Consider the following 17,660-nt stretch of genomic DNA (forward strand, 5'->3'; position numbering starts at 1 on the left):
TTTGGGGTCCCCTGCTGGAGCTGCTGCCCCCGCGACCCGATACCGGATAAGCGGTCGAAGATGGATGGATGGACAAACTTTTGCAGCTTTTTCCTGGTTAATAGAGCCGTTATTATTATGTGCTCTCGTTTCACCCGAGAGAATTTTATCCTAAAGAAGCTTTCAAAATGGCGTCACAAAGTGAATTTCAATGGACTAAAATTACTCAGTTAGGCAAGGACAAAAGGCTTTCATGTGAGGAAGCAAAGAGTTTGTTGCAGATAGGTCACCAAGGTCAATATCACTTTGCCCTCTCAGTAAACTACTGTCACTTTGCACTACAGGTTAGTGATAGACGCTTGCTTCATTACGTAAATTAGTGTCTGTAACTCAAGCAGGAAGTGTTAAACAATTAGTCAGCATTCATTTTCATTTGAAATAAACATGTAGTTTTATCCTGCTAAGTGTTGGACTCTTGGATTAATCTTGTGAGGTGTGAATGAGATTTAAATGCATTGCTTGTCTTGGTTTTGTGTTTGCGTATTTAGTTGAATGTAAGTGTAATCATTAGAATAACCAAGTGAATCCTCACAAGGGCTTTCATGGTATGCATCATTAACCAACCATTGCCCTGAGGCAGGCACTCATTCCCCTGGCCGTTCTCCTGCAGTAATGTGCAGTAATTTCTCTTTCTCACCACTCTCACCCTCATTTAGCTACTTTTTCCCGTTGATCAATGTAGATATTAGATTTCACCCCTAGGAATTCTGCCCATTTCCGTCCATTAGTCTACCTAGTTATTGTTTTGAGCAGGTATTTCTCATGATCCATTTTGGTTCACTTGCATCTAGCGCGTTTATCTTTCAAGCCTTTGGTTGCTTTCTCCATAGGCACAAAGTGGACCACCCCAAATGAAAAGGGGCCCCCTTATCTTCACATCTGAGGAATTTGACATGGAATGCTGTCTAGTTTGATCATGTTGTCGCTGCTGTCTTTTCCCCAAGTCTTTTATGCATTCATATCACAAAGAATGACCTCAGTCGACAAACAAAAAGAAAACGTTACTTAACACATTGGGTTTCTGTGTGTTTGTGTTCATGGACGTTATCATCCAGTCCAGTCAAGGTTTGTTCCATTTGCTGCAAGTGTGGTATGACAAAGCTTGATGTCTTTGAAATCCAAGGGCATTTTACAATACGGCTCTTCTTAACATGGTAGCAGTTTCTCAGTCACCTTGACACTGCACAGGTATAGTTACTAAGCCTTTTGTGGGGCCGTATCTAGGCAAGGCAAGGCAAGGCAAGGCAGCTTTATTTGTATAGCACATTTCAGCAACAGGGCAATTCAAAGTGCTTTACACAAAATCATTAAAACAGATAAAACACAAGTACAAACAGTTAAAAGTCATAAGCATTAAAAATCAATAAGACACATGAATATACAGTTGAAAACAAAATAGAAACATTAGGACACATAAAACACCAGAATAAAAGTTACAGTGCAGCATAAGAAAAAAATGAGCATTAAGTATCTAATTTTCTCTGTAGCTAAAAACAGAATCTGTGTTGGTGTTTTACTTTATTTATATGCCATTCAAAACCTGATTTCAGTGGGGAATTTATCAGGCCTTTAGCTTACTAACACTAGATATCAGAGCAAGCATGTTGCATGTAGTGCTCAACTGGTGACCTGGTGTAGTTCCCCAGCACCCTTGGGGGTTAAGGGCCATTTGTCTTGTGTCAAACTGTGTTTTGGCATTCGGAGCAAGTGATCGTTCAATGCCTTATTAGCTCAATCCTGAAGAGACAGCATGCCCTCACTTCGCAGCACACACACACAAACACACACACACTGGGTCCACAGTCTCCACACCCGTTACTACTGTATGCACTCACAGTTTTATTCACACTCTTTTTCTCTCAGACACACAGCTGAGCCCACAGGGAAAAGCCCATCTCCCATCACTGTGCTCATGTAGCCTAATTACCGTCCCGCTGACAAGCCGTAATTACCCACGCTGCCATGCCACCACAAGGTTTAACCAAAGTGACAAAGTCATTAGTCTCACACTTCAGGCCACCCGTAAAGAGCTTTTTCCCCTTTCGCACCTTATCTGCGGTCCCCAATTTTCTTTCTCCAAACCTCCTCTTGCATACAATGTTTATTTCTCCTTTCTGTTTCTGTCCACAGTTTGATGGTGACAACATGTACATGAATGACAATAACCAAGAATTCCGGTCACTAAACCAGGTAAGACAGCCCTCGTTTTATCCTATAAACCCCACAGACTATATGTATATCTGTGGGAGCTGCCGTGTTATTGTTATCTTCAGTTTTGCAGCAGTCAGCATTTAACAAGAAGAGTTTATAGAATTATATGTTTTGGTAAGTGTTGGAAATTTATCAATGACTATGTTTGCCATTAAAGGAGCTCATTAACTAAAGATGGGGTTGGCTGTAAATTGAGACTGTGGGAAAACTGGAAAATAGCTACGTTTTAAGTCATTATTAACTGCTGTGGGTATGACATGCTACATCTAAACATTGACCTATGGGGCAAACTGAAACAGTGTAAATCTGAAAACTTAACTTAAAATTCTCATTATCCAAGTGTTATAAAAGATGATGGTAAAAGGGAAGACTAGTGCTAACAAACTAACAAAATGCATTATCATTTGTAACCACTGTTTCTTTTCCAACTGGATTGAATGTTTGCTATGATATAATTCCTTTAGCTGTGAATTTAGCGACTAATCTCGCCATGCTGGAAAATCTGTGAGGAGCTACTATAGAAATTATCCTGTAACCACCAAATGATTGAGTTGACGCTAAATTCATTATGATATAAACATTATGATGATATTAGAATCACTACAAATACACAAATCTGGATTGATAGTGAAAACATGGTTGGCCAGATTTTATTGTTACTGACTAGCTCCACATTAGACACGAGCTCCTAGACATGCAGAGCTGCCAAAAAATGTTTTAGCCACGCTAGCAGCATTTCTCTATGCCATTTTGTCAGTCTGTAGATTTGTCGGTTCACAACTTTGGTCCAGACTCAAAAACTCCTTAATGGATTGCAATGAAATGTTGTACAGACATTTATGGTCCCCAGAAGATGTATTCTTCTAAAGTTTTACTGTAGCACCACCAGCAGGTTGTCATTTTTGTTTTTAGTGCTTATTAGCAAATGTTATCATGCTAACACACTAAACTAGGACAATAAACATGGTAAACATTATAACCGCTAAACATTTAGACTTTTTTTAATGGACAGCAGAGTTACGCTTTGACCCTCTCGTGCCAAGTAAGAAAAAACACCTAATTCCTCATAAGCCAAAGTATCCCTTAAATATGATTTTATCCAAATCACTTTAACATATATCTTTAACATCAGAGGGATTAAACCATCAATGCACACAGTGTTAGTGCAATTTCACTAATTCCTCTTTTCCATTGCATGGCACAGCCTGACTGAACTCTACTCGACTTGTTGTCTTTTGGTTTTCCATTAGCTAAACTTGATACGCCTAAACCTGGTACATGGTATTTGTTTTAGTATGGTATTTGTTTTAGTATCAGGCCCACTTGGAACAGAGTTCCAGAGGCCTGCATGATTAATCGTTATATAATCGCAATCTTGATTCACCCTTTACACAATTGTTGTTTTTTTTATGACTTTGATTCTCATTTAATTTTACGAGCCGACTGCATTACAAACGCTACTACTTTTTTCTTGAGTTTTAAAATTATCCTAAGTGGGAAACGTAAAAAGAAAACTATAGTTACCAAAAACGTGAGTCAAGTCGAGCAGAGCTGAATCATACAGTGGAAACACAACTTAACACTCATAGATGTACCAGCACTAACGTATCAACATCCCAGGCTCATTGAAGTACTATTCCCAGTCTGGAGCGCCACAGTCCCAGTCACCGATCAGGGAGTTGGACAGGCACTGCACTGAGTGCTCCCAGCTGGTAGATGGGAACACATGGCCGGACATATGGCAGAATTTGGTGCTCCAGGAGTTGTTGATCCAGCAGCATGGCCTTCATGTTCTGACAAAACATGACGAGGTGGAGGCTCCCCGTCAATTAGCCTTTCGCCAAATACTGTCAGAGAGACACAGGACAAGGCCGGAAGGCTGAGCACACACACACATTCTCTATACTATAATAGGAAGTGACACATTCTCTGACACAAACTTATTCATTAGTCATAAGCACATGCGCAAGAAGACATTCTCAATTTCAGTTTGTTTCACTGAAACTATGCACACACACATATGTTCATACTTCTATAATTGTGAGGACCCACATTGACATAATGAATTTCCTTGCCCATAACCCTACATGTAACCATCACCATTACCTAACCTCAATCCTAACATTAAAGGGTCAGTTTATCCAATTTCCAGAAAAATAACTACTTTCTCACTTACCTGAGCGGTGTCAGCAAATGCATATATTATGAGTGGGGTTTGCTGCATTAAAACTTCTGCTGACCCCCTTATATGATATATGGTATGAATTAAATGTAGTATGTGGTCCCCTATGGATGATGTTTGAAAAACTCAACAGCCACTTCCCTTTCCGAAACCAATTTTCTGATTACTCTGGATAATCTACAATCCTTGCTTTCAACTGTTTTTACTGGAGCTATCTTCTACCAAAAAGGTTTTACTGTAATTTTGTATGATCTGACCCTAAAATAATCTGATTATAACATTAACCTTAACACCATATGTAAACCCTCAAACAACCCTTTGAAGACGTGAAGACCAGCCAAAACTTCCTCATTTTCCAAAAATGTGCTTAGTTTTAGCGTGTAAAACTTTAATTTGTCTGTCAAAGATTGACAAACAAGAACATATGTATGTACAGTATAAACACACACACATACATAAAGGCTCATAAAGCCATACACACACAAATTCTCTTAAAACCTCACACACACACACGTACACACACCATCATCCTATAGCCATAAGGTTGCCTTTCCTTTGATGTTGGGATTGACTGACTATAATGAGGGGTTGAGTGGGAGCTTTAGCAGCTTACTGTCTACTTATAGCACACAGCATCACAGACCATGAGGTCCATCATTGTTAGCCCTATTGTCTTGTCTGCCCTAATTACGTCACTTTGTGTTCATACGCGTGTGTGTGCGTGTGTGTGTGTGTGTGTGTCTGTGCGTGTGCAAGCGTGTGTATATGTGTGTTTGCGTGCGTGCCAAGTGGAATACATGTCCAGCTTTGTAGTTTCTCTGCTGCTGCGGTCATGTGTCAATCATTGACACCCACTCCAGGTTTGCAATTTGTGTCAACAAATACCTTCTTAGTGGATAAGGCAATTTGGGCTTTTTCAAATATGCCAGTTGCAGTTGATGTTCTGTCAGCGCTCTTAAATAGAAGCTTACACACCAGTTCTGAATAGCCCTCCAAACACAGATTTAATTGTTAAGCATCAGATTTTTGAATACAGTTGATTTCGTTTGAAATTGGGAAGAGGTGGTATAGGTACTTTTAAGTTAAAGGTTGTATAGTTTTGGCCCTAATGAATATATCTGAGCACTGAGCTTGATATCTCGGCATAACATTTCCATGAGTTTGACAATATCTTATTTGTTTGAACTTGCCAAATCATTTCATTCCAGTTGTCTTGTCCAAATGCATTTAAGCATATTTACTATTAAAATAGCATGTCCTCTGGATTTGGGATCTTGACCAGAATTAATCATTTCTGTGGATTTCAACGGAACTTGGGAACAGGAAATGCATTTGCAATGGTTACCCTGCCAAATGGTCTGAAGAGGTTAATTTATAAATATCTTCAAAACCACTTGAGGAATGTCTGCATTTTATGTGTCATACAAAAAAAAAAGACTGCTCACTGTGCATGTGAGTGAATCATTTCTTAATTGATGTATAATTGTATGCATTAGCTGTGCAGTGGTTTGCCATATACAGCTTGCTTTTGAAGTTAAATCAGACAAATTAGAGGTTTAAATATGGAATCATTTTCTGCATCAATTTGAAATGGTGATTACTGTCTAATGAATGTGCTGAATGCATGCCTACATTCTGGTGCATATATTTATGCATATATATATTTATATATCTATACATTTTTTGGTATGTGTTTATCATTTTTATTAAGATTAGCTGTGTTTTTAAAAGAACAACATACTAAGATGCAAAGCAGTAGCATTTCCACTATGTCTCTGTTTATTTTGTGTAAACAGTATTTTTTAGTTTGGAGATACAGTACCTTTAGAATGGTCTAACAGATTGTGAAAGAGGGAGCCTGTATTCCCTAATACAAGTTTCTAATACTGTGTTGAGATGCCCACTCGAGCCTTTCATGATGTGTGCCTGTGAAAAAGGTGCATGTAGCCAGAACAGAGACTCCTTTGTTTGCATTTCTGGGGTCTTCCACAGCGTACGCACTAAGGTAGCAGTTTGACACAGCCAGGAGATTGCATTACACATAACATCTCTGGGCTTTTAAAAAGAGAAAACCGCTAATCAGAAACAGCTTTAAAGGGGTCGTTTACTGTATGCCTGGACAATCTGTCCATTCAAACAAGATGTTTTCAAGGCTTTGAATACTCTATGGTTTCTGTTTTTTGCACATATGGAGCTTCCAGACATTTTGATGATATTGATGTTTTCTATTTGGTTCATCTGTTGAGGTTTCAGCGTATGTCCAAAAGTTTAGGCTTTTTATTTTGTTGATCAGTCAGCGTTGTTTATGTCTGCCCACACTCACAAAGCTACTAAAGGGATAGTTTGTTGAATTGAAGATTATTAAACGTCTCTATTATCCTGATTGACTGAGAATGTTCTTGTGAGCCACACAGAGAATGGAATAATTTGTTTTAGATGCTCAAAACAACATATTTTTTCACTGAATAAATTCAAATACTTGTAGTTCTTGTGTTTTCTCATTGACTGCTGCTGAAAACAACTGAGCCTATTTAGAGCTTTCTATTAAGAATAGGTACATCAGATTTCTTTGTTGTTGTAATTAGGCTTACAGAAATAACAACTCTTAAATCAGTATATTCTTCCCAATACCGGAAAAATATTGCACCTACAATTGTAACTGCAGACACGTCAGTCACTACTTAGGGCAAAGTAAACCACCCTCCCAAACAGAATACGTCTCACTTGAAATGATAAAAATGGCATTTCGGTCTGATTATCAGGCTATCATGCACATGCATGCCAAATAACGCTGACTGCAGTGCATATCTTTGTAGTACTAAAAGCTGCTTGAAAAGGATTACAGCCAAACCAAAATGGCTGCATCCAACCACGCCCACACATGTTCTAATTTAGTAAAAAAGGACAATTAGCATTCTTCATTTAGATTCCTATCAGGCCTAATCTATTTGAGTGATTGTGCAGACTTGTACATCCATCTATATGTGTGTGTTTTGGCGGCCTTCTCCTCACCCTATAATCAGTCTATGTGGAAGCACACCCTGAGTATATACATAGATTAGGGGAAATTAGAGACAAAACGGGTAGTTTTAGAGAAATAGCTGGTTAGGGATGAAGTCTGAAAGAGAAAACAAGCCAGTGGCAGAAAGAGGCAGAGTCATTTTTTGCGTCTTTTGGTGTACTTGTTGCATTGGCTTGCAAGAAAAGAAACTCAGTGGCCGCTGGTCTTTGGTAAAGCTGCAAGTTTCAGCCTGTTTGTGCCTCTGTGTTTTCGGTTTTCAGGTGTCTTGCTGAGCCGCGTATCTCTATTGATTTGGCCGGCTGCAAGAGAACAGTGGCTGATGGTCGAGATTAGACTAGAAACCTCACTTGTTGGATACAGGCACGCTCTCTCTCTCTCTCTCTCTCCCTCTCTCTCTCTCTCTCTCTCTCTCTCTCTCTCTCTCACTCTCCCTCTCTCTCCTTGTCTTTCTGTTTCAGTCTCTTTATTTTTGTGTATTTTTGAACGCTGACACTCCCTCACTCTCTCTCATTCTGTCTTCCTAGCTCTTTCTCTGGGTTTTTACCCACGTTTATCCATCAGTCCTTTCAACCGAGTGAATATATGTCTCTCTCAAACATCAACTTTACTTTATGCACAAAATGTGTACATTCCCTTCCCACTCTCAATTCACTTCAGCTCAGTTTAAAGAAGTTTTTTGTGAAGTATCAATTTGTTTCAAAATGTAAATACGAGTGACTTGGCTTACTTAAGATTTTGATTCTAGTTACTAATTTGTCCAATTTGTTAATTTGTTTTTCTAATGCAACACTCACTTAGACAACTAAGTCAACCTAATTAAACTTAAGAAATTAAGTTCATCTTACAACTTCAAGTCTAAATACTTCTATATTAAGCTGTCAATTCAGAATCAGAGAAGATTCAGAATCACTTTATTGGCATAGTATGTGAACACAAGGAAGTTGTTTATTTGCATTGCTCACAATATGCACAAATAGACATACAGTTAAGCTAAGCAACAGCTAAGAACCACATTCACATGAGGATCGGTGCTGATCAATGAATGTAACATTTGAGTATGGGAAGTGGTTGAAGTAGGAATGTTCATTTTTATCACAAGAAAGACCTAATATGTGACCCGTATGTCCCCAAATAAAACTGTTGCCCAGGGTGTGAGGTGCCGGGCACAAGCCCCCGGCTGAGCGCTGCTGCGTTGGAGGGTTGCCCCCCTATGCCTGCGGGTATTGGGGGGGGGGGGGAAACTCTGACTGTTGTTTGTGCATATGCACCAAACAAGAGCTCTGAGTATTCGGCCTTCTTGGAGACCTTGAAGGGAGTTCTGTATGGAAAACTGTTTGCCGCCTCAGGAGGGGGAAGCGGGGAACCATCCAAGCTGTGTACAGTAAGGATGGCATCCTGTTGACCTCAACTGAGGAGATAATAGGGCGGTGGAAGGAGAACTTTGAGGAACTCCTAAATCCAGCTAACTCAACCTGAGCTCAACCTGAAGGCAAAGCGCTCGATCTGTCGGTCAGTTTTCATTCCTACCCTCACCTATGGTCATGAAGGCTGGGTCACGACCAAAAGATCGCGATCCAGGCCGCAAGCCTTTCCTTAGGAGGGTGGCTGGCATCTCCCTTAGAGATAGGGTGAGAAGCACAGTCATCTGTGAGGAGCTCGGAGTAGAACCGCTGCTCCTTCGCGTCAAAAGGAGCCAGTTGAGGTGGTTTGGGCATCTAGTAAGGATGCCTCCTGGACACCTCCATAGGGAGGTGTTCCAGGCCCGTCCAGCTGGGAGAAGGCCTTGGGGAAGACCGAGGATGGATGGATGAATGTCTAAATACAAATATAACAATTTCGAATTACCTCAAAAGGCATTCGATATTTTAGCTCAAGTACAATTAATGTTGGAAAGTATGTTGATAACTTAAAACAACTTAAAGGAACTGTTTAACATTTTGGAAAATGTGTGTATTAATTTTCTTGCCAAGAGTAGAGCAAGTTGATCAGTGCCACTCTAATGTCTGTATGGTAAATATGAAATGTAATCTACCAGGCAGTTAGTGTGGCATTGAGACTGCAATCAGCAATAGTCTGCCAAATAGCCACCCAAAAAATCACAACTACACAGATTAATAAACAAACAAGAAAGAACTTGTTAATAATTCATTTAACTTTGGGCAGAGCAAGGCTAAGAGTTTGCCCTTGTTTCCAGTCATCAAGCTAACCTGATTGAAGCTTCATATTTGCAGACATAAAAGTGGTATCAATTAAATCAATGATGATTAAATTAATTAGGAAATGTACTGTGTAGTTATTGGTAACACATTTAGATAAAGTGAGAAATACTTAAAGGAGTAGTTCAGTATTTTGGGAAATATGCCTATTCATTATTCTCATGTCTGCCTGTTCAATATGGTTAGTATAGCTTAGATTACAAACTCGCAAGAGGGTAACAGCTAGCCTGGCTCTGTCCTCAGTAAAAAAAATCTGCTTCCCAGCAACTCTGAAGCCCACTATTTACCATGTTAAATCTTGTTTGTTAAAGCTAAGCTAACCAGCTGCTGACTGTAATAATAGGTGCACAGATAGGAAGGTGATAAAATAATTCTTGATCTTTCAATCTCTGTTTTTTCCAAAATATCTGGGTATTTAAAATCTGAAAAATAAATTATAATTCTTTACAAGCTGTTAAATTGGTAATGCCCCGGCCCCATGTACACCTTTCCTCACTCTTTCATTCTCTCCCTCTATATCTCTCTCCTCAGTACACCCTGGCACCGCACACCCAATGTGGGCGATGCTGATGTGAAAAGGCACTGTTACTTAACAGTGACTCACAGTGCACCATTATACCCCCACTACCACAACTGCAACACAAGTAAAAGTGTTTCTCTTTCTATCCTCTTTCCCTTGCATCCTTTCCCTGAAAGTAAAACATTGGGGGACATTTTAGACAAAGGATGAACAATTTAATTGAGGGTCTGAAAACACCAACACATATCCCACTCACTCTTTGAGGCTGTAAAGAGCCGCTGGCAAGGTTGCGAGAATCAAGTACAGATACATATTGTACGGTGTGTATTTAAATTTCCAGAGAGCGTACAATTTCAGTAAGCATGAATTCAGGCTTTAAACAGTTTTCAGCTCTAAACCAACACTGGGGTAATTCTGACACCAATGCTGGACATCAGAGGAGCATCACAACTGACACGCCCATGCTAGGAGGGATAGTAAGTTACAGTTGTAACCAGGAATTGGTAGTTCTTTATGTAGGTCAGTCCATGTCAACCAATAAGTCCAATTACCATCAGCCTCTGAAACAGAACATGCTGTGACCTCTGCTCAGCATCCATGGAGCTGAAATAGATGGAAATCCTTACTCTGCGGCAGAGCAAGGATTTTATGAAAAGTCATGTAAAAGATTTATTGAGAATAGAGTGATAGTGAGTAAACAGCAGGAGGAAAAAATATTACGGGGAAATGTTCAATGTGAGGGATCCATGGTGGATAATGTGTCCCTTTTTTTCGAAGAATATTCCCAACGTCTGTTGATATCTGATGTTTTAAAGGACATTAAAACAACCCACTGTCCCACTCTTTTTGGGCGTGCGCCATCGGTAAATCCTCAAATGCATACCTCGCAGCAAAGCAGCACCCCTCCGAAAAACAGCAACTTATGAGCAGCGAGAGTGCACTCAATGATTCATACACTCTTTTAAGAGAACTTGAAACCTTAGCTCTATTTCTGTCCCAGCCTCTCACTGTATATGCTGCAGAGTGGAGTAGATGGATTTAGTGGGACTAAATGGTATGATATTTCTATTGGTTTTCTGCGTGTATTTTCACTCTCTCTTTCCCCTCTCTCTCAGTGATCTTTCTCTTCATATGGAGACCAAGGTCATGGCTGATTGAAATATAATAGAAGTGTAGACATCTGGCCTAATACTGTGGGAAGTTAAATCTATTTTAATGGCCCCTGCCGCTGTGGATTCTCTCTGATGCACTCTTGCGCTTCACTGACAGTAAATCACAATGTTCTCTTATTACCCTGACTGGAATGAGGGCATAGAGAAAGAACAATGAGGGAGCCACATCATTTGTTTTCACCCCTCCCTTGCTTTTTCCTCTCCTCTTCGATCCTCCTCTCCTCCCCTCATCACTCCGTTTGCGACTCATAAAGCAAGGGGCTTAAAGAGAGTGACATCATGAAAATAAAAATAAAGGGGATTATGGGAGAGCTATTGTGCCGTATGTGATTACTGGGGCTTCCATGTTCCCTTGGGGGGGATGAGTGACTACGAGACAACATATTTTATTTATTTATACAATTCTCTCTAATGAATAAGAATAGGAAATGTGTCTGGAACGAGAGTATTGTCCCCCTTGCCAAAAAAAAGAAGAAAACACCGCCTTTGGTCCAAACATTAAAGAATTTTCTGTTTCTTTCTGTTCTGGTAAAAAGATCAGAGATATTTTTCACCCTTCATCTTTGATCTATAACTGTGTGTTTGAAAAAGAAATTGAACTGACATAAATGCGCAGCACTTGGCCCTTTTTCCACACCTTTTTTTTTTCAAAATACTTCCTTTGCGACTGTGTTTTTAGAGTTCAGGTACAATCCAGCACGGGTCCACCCACATCTGCAATGGAGAGTCAGATCCTTTTTACCCACCTAAATGAGATCCATTTTGATGTGACATTTGAGAGAATTACCAGTGCATGGGGGAGCATGGAAGGGGTTAGCTTACTCCTCTGCCATTGGTTGAAGCACAACACAGCCCACCTTTAATAACGGACGCTCCGAATGACCCTGAGCTACTATTGGTCATGGTCCCCCCCCCCCCGCACACTTCACTTATCCCGGTTCTGTCTTGCTGTCAGTCAGCACGGTGGGTCTGCTGTTCCATTCTCCTTCTATTGTACTACTGTGTCTGCTTCCCTTGATACATCACCCAAATGGAGTTCCTTGTCGCTTCAAAGCCAGGTAAGATAGCCTTTGTGGACCCTGCAGACAGTTGCTGTAATGGTCACTTGTGCAGCACACCTTAGCAATGTTCGCTGATGGAAAGTTTCATTTCTGCCCTTTCTCATCTCTGCAAGGTTGATCTTTGAAGGTGAATTTTGAAAATCCCCATAAGATATTTTAAAGATTTAGTGTTGCCATCCATCCATCTCGAATACACAAAGTGGACGTGAGAACCTTTATATATGCATGGCCAGCTGTTGTTTGTCGGTAAAATCATTTTTTTCACAAAGTAGCATATGGCTGAATGACTTTCCATAGGACACTGTACACTCATTCAAAGTTATACAGTTTTATGACGCAGAAAGAGTTGTTGTCTTCTGATTAGTTATTTTTCAAACTGCACAGTATTGCAGGAAAACACTTTGAGTGTGTCAGTCACTGAAGCTGTAATAACAAAGTCCATCAAAGACAGACAGCTTTTGTCTTTGGGCAATTTGCCCCCTATCAGCCATGACAGGCTCTCTGGTGTACTGTGCAACATTTTCATTCTGCTCCCTTTGACGAACACATCATTGTTCCCAGATGAGCTGTCTTTCACTAAACACCTCATAGGCCACGAATGGCTCCATCACCAAGCTAATGACTTCATCTCATTTTCCCATCCATTTGTGTCAAAAAACTTTTAGCTGAGCTGATTAATTTGTTTCCACTTAAGATAACTTAATTACAAAAGATACCTTGACAAGATGGAGCTGTTTGGTTGCAGTGACTTTTCAACCTACAAGCTTACATGTCAAGATGAAATTTTAGCTGTTACTGTAGCTTTACCTGGCTAACAATTCCTACAGCATGTACCCCAATCTTTTGTGAATTTAGCATGCCATAAAGATGTGAACATGCTAGGTGAGAGATGGTTAGAAACCTGAAAATGTTTACATGCAAGGGAGAGGTTTAGAAACTCTATAACTGGGTATCTTTGCATGGTACCTGACTTTTTTTACCTAAACAGGTATAAATAAATAAACAAGTAGACATTGTTATGTTTTCTCCAAACGTATCTTAACACCAGGCTGAAAAGCAGTGTTTTACACCCCTCTCTGGTTGACATAAACTCTGTTGCACCTCTGGGTGGGTCCTTGGTGTCGTCAGATGTGTGCTCTGTTGCACCTGTAGCCACGCCAAATCGTGTTGTCACAGTGTACTGACTCACCCTGGAATACACTTCCACATCACTGCAGCAAGGTGAAACCACTGGGTCAGCAAGAGCAAGATTTTCCGATGCTGTTAGATTGATCTAATAAAATACAGTCATTTACAAAATAAATCCTGCAATTTCAGATAAATAAAAAATAAGTCACACAATTCTAAGAATCCGAGTACTGGTGCCACTTTTAAATGCATAATTTAGAAGAAGAAGACATGCCTTTATTTATCCCGCAAGGGGAAATTTACATTTTTCACTCTGCTTGGTACAATTATTACACACATTACACACAGGCCTGAAATATACACACACATGCACAGGACCTATACATGCACTAATGGAAAGATGTCAGAGTGAGGGGGCTGCTCCATGAAATGAGCGCCACGAGCAGTTGGGGGTTGGTTACCTTGCTCAATTTTGAATTTGATGAAAAACATCCCATTCCTCTCATGAGATGTTGTAATTATGGTTACCTGCCACTTACTTACTACTGTCGCTACCTTTCAAAGCAAAAAAAAAGTTCTCTGCCATTTCCTATGCATTGGTTAAGCACTGGAGTAAGTGAATGACTGGATGTCATTTGTTTCATTGAACTTGTGACACCTCAATTAAATTAATGCTGCAAATGTAAAAAAAAAAAAAATTATCTAAGGTTTAAAGCAAACAGTGAGTATGCTTCAGATTCTTCTTTAATGTAGTTTTATTGAATGTTTTTTAGCTGTTTCAATGGGGTGAATCACCCACTTCTTTTTTTCTCCAAAGAACCAGACTCTGCTTCATGTGAGATGATAGTCAAAATGCCTCGAAGCAACATCTCACATCTTTAAACTATGTTAAAGCAATATTCTGTTTTGATGTCGAATCACAACTGATGGACAAAAGAAGCTTGGTGCTATCGTGCTGAAGTTACGGAAAGGAAATAAGGAAAGAATTGATTTGTAGATTCTTCAAAGGACCAAAGCAACGTACTTGTCCAGGAAAATGACGGATTTACTTAAATTTCACCTCTGAAGGGTAGGGGGGGAGTTGAAGGTTAGAAAAGGCTGAATCAACATTTGATGCTTCTTTCTGACCCCTCTTTCTTTTAACCACTCTGCTTCATGTCCTGAAAAACAGCATATTTATGTATGAAATTATTAAACTTGTGATGTCCTTGTCCGGTGTCTTATCTCCAAGGGCATCATTAGAAGCTGTAAAGAAAAGAAAATTCTCCAAGGTGATGGAAGGCATGGCCATAAAATAGCCTTTGACAGCATTTAAATCTTGGTACATAAGTCAACATGTTAAATTACTCAAACAAGCCTGTCCTCTTTCATTTTCTCTTTATTGCAAAGGGTTGTACCCAATAGTCGATCTTTCTAGCTCAAGGTTGCTCCCCGTTTTGTCTTGGAATCCGTCATAGAGAGGCAGTGCCTATCCTATATGTGCAATTGTAAATAAGCTGTAAGAAAGAAAAACCTTGCAGGAAAAACAGCTTCATTACTTCATAAAGCTCAAAATCCTGACAAAGACCCTTAGTGTTCATGTGAATTACAACATTACGTCTAACTATGACAATGATCGTCCCCCTAACCTTTACCAAGTAGCATTTTTTTCAAGCCTAACTAAACCTTTACCATGGCGCTGTTGGAAGATGATAAAACAGTCATCTGAATCATCTTTATAATGGTGTGTCACATCGGAAAATGCTCATGTGCTGTTTTGAAAGGCAATGGAAAACCATGTATTTTCTCCTTTAGACAGGAGTATAAAAAATTCAATTCAACGATGAATCTACTGATTATTTTCCTAATAAAATGTTACAGTACCACAGTTTCTCAGAGTCCAAGGTGACCTTTTTTAATTATGTTGCTTTGTTTAAAAACACAAAGATATTCAGTTTATTATCGAGTAAGAGAAGCAGCAAATATGCTCATTTGTTACAGCAAATTCACTACGGATTTACAAACCAGTGAGCAGAGCTTTTATTTATTTATTGAATTAAACCTAGCGTATATGCTTGTTAACAATAGTTACAAACAACAACAAGAATTATGTTAGACAATAAAGACACATTTGCAAAACCTTTATCGTGGGAAAAGGACTTGTCAGTGATAATATTTCTGAGAAAGCACCAAGAGTGAGTGTTATGGGAAGAGAAAGCAGCACATCACCCCCTGATAGTAAAACCTTTTATTATTATTATTTTTTCCCTAATGATGCATATTATGAGACTTTTATCCTATCTTCAAGCACCAGTTCTGCTAGTGGGGACATTGTAACTGTTTCTTGACGTTTCTTGCCGTTCGTTTGCTAAAAGTATTTGTTTCCAAGATGAATTGCTGCACTGGCAGGCGAGATGACAGCCTACACGAAGATGATATTGAATTGATTCCTGAAATGTTGCAGAACGGACTAGTTGATGTGTACCACGAGACATGAATAATAAAAATTCTATTAAAAAGCTCTTGAATGGCTGACACTGGAATATTATTTGTGATGATTAATTTTCTTCAGTCATTATAAAGGGGAGTTGGCATCAGATTGCCTCTGACAAAATTGCTTTTCTTTCCCTGGTGAATACCCTTAGTATGCTTTTTGAGAACACAAAACCATATTTCTCAGCTCAATATTATGTCAAGATAGGCCCTGGAAAAGACAAGCACAGGCTCCACTCATGTATCACCTTATTAGTACCTTAAAGTATGTGCTGTTTTACCTGGTGTACATCATTTAGACATGTTAGGTACGTTTCCTATTAAGGAATGTAAGTTCTGATTAGTCTCGTTTTTCTGTTTCTAAAAATATATGATTGGCATTGTAATTACGAGATTATAAAATAGCCACTAAGTGATTGTGAATGTTTTTTTTGACATAATGAATTTGATAACTGTATTCTAAAGGCGTGCAAGCTGACACTTTGTTGCTTTAAAGCTGTCAAGATTTCTGAAGCAAATTATTCTGTACAGCAGCTGTTGTTGTCTAACTCTAATTAATTTGCCGTGTATGTTTGTGTTGAATTAATTCTTTACACTTTTGTAAGCACAACAATTTGAATTTTTAGCCAAACAGTCGGAATTGAATTCTGCAGTTCAATGTCAAACACCACACTGAACAACAAAGTGCAACAGGTGCATTTAAAAGCATATGATAAAGCTTTTGAATTACTTTAGAACATCCTTTGTTAGCAGTTTTTCTCCTTCAAAGTTTTGGGTCTTCAGTTTGACGTTATGGGGTTGAATAGCACTATGGATGGTTGACTTGTGGGCATGTATTTCTTAGTGTTGAAACAAGCCCCCTACTTTATTTGTAACTGTAACTAAATGTGGGAATGTTTTGAGATTCAGGTACAATGTTCTTATGTTGTCATGTTGTGTTCATGGGGATCTTTCTCATAGTGCTTCCTCCCACATTCCAAAGATATGCAAATTACTGTTTTTCCCATACATATGAAAGTCTAGCTGTGACCTGTCCTGGTCTATATTTGGAACACATTATTAGTCTCTTGTAACCCTGAAAATGCAGCAATAGTATGTAACTGAGTAAAGCTAAGAAAATATTTTCTCTGCCCATCCAGAACTACTCCGGTCAGGGTAGAGGCAGCAGTGGTGGAGGAGCAGGGGATGAAGACTACGAGATCCCCCCCATCACACCCCCCAACCATGCCGACCCCTCTCTGCTGCACCTCATGGAGCACGAGTCAGGTTACCCCTTCCACTCTTTGCCTCACAACGGCCTGCTCAACACCTACTCCTACCCTGAGCTGCCTACCCTCATGATGTCCAACATACTGGGTCAGGACACCCACCTCCTTACGGGGCCTATGCACTCAGTGAGTACACCTTTTTATTGTCTGTCCGTGTAAGTCAAGCACTCCATTAGTCTCTGTGGTCAGAGGGCTGCAAGTCAGCCACCAAGGGTCTGAAGGGTTCTACATGTTTGTGTCATGGAAATTTCAGTCTTGTTGTTTTCAAAAGTTATAGTTCTTATAATACTCCACTGAATCTATAAATGTGTAAAGTACAAACAGCAATGAACCAATGACACAGTAAAATGACAAATTATTCTGTGTGCC

General features: G+C 39.5%; 1 protein-coding gene across 4 annotated transcripts in view; it reads left to right on the forward strand.

Moving 5' to 3' along the window:
- LOC117947833 (thymocyte selection-associated high mobility group box protein TOX-like) overlaps nt 1–17,660 on the forward strand; it is an 80,654-nt gene that overhangs the window by 35,845 nt on the left and 27,149 nt on the right. For 3 of the 4 annotated variants that reach the window (XM_034877150.1, XM_034877149.1, XM_034877152.1), the window contains 2 exons: nt 2,170–2,229; nt 17,163–17,417. In XM_034877150.1, the coding sequence (XP_034733041.1) occupies nt 2,170–2,229; nt 17,163–17,417 (315 nt within the window). Of the gene's footprint in view, nt 1–2,169; nt 2,230–12,225; nt 12,421–17,162; nt 17,418–17,660 lie in introns of those variants that run through there. The other variant, XM_034877151.1, reaches the window with a different exon arrangement.

The sequence above is a fragment of the Etheostoma cragini genome, chromosome 7 (genome assembly GCF_013103735.1).
Source record: "Etheostoma cragini isolate CJK2018 chromosome 7, CSU_Ecrag_1.0, whole genome shotgun sequence".
NCBI classification, from domain to species: domain Eukaryota; kingdom Metazoa; phylum Chordata; class Actinopteri; order Perciformes; family Percidae; genus Etheostoma; species Etheostoma cragini.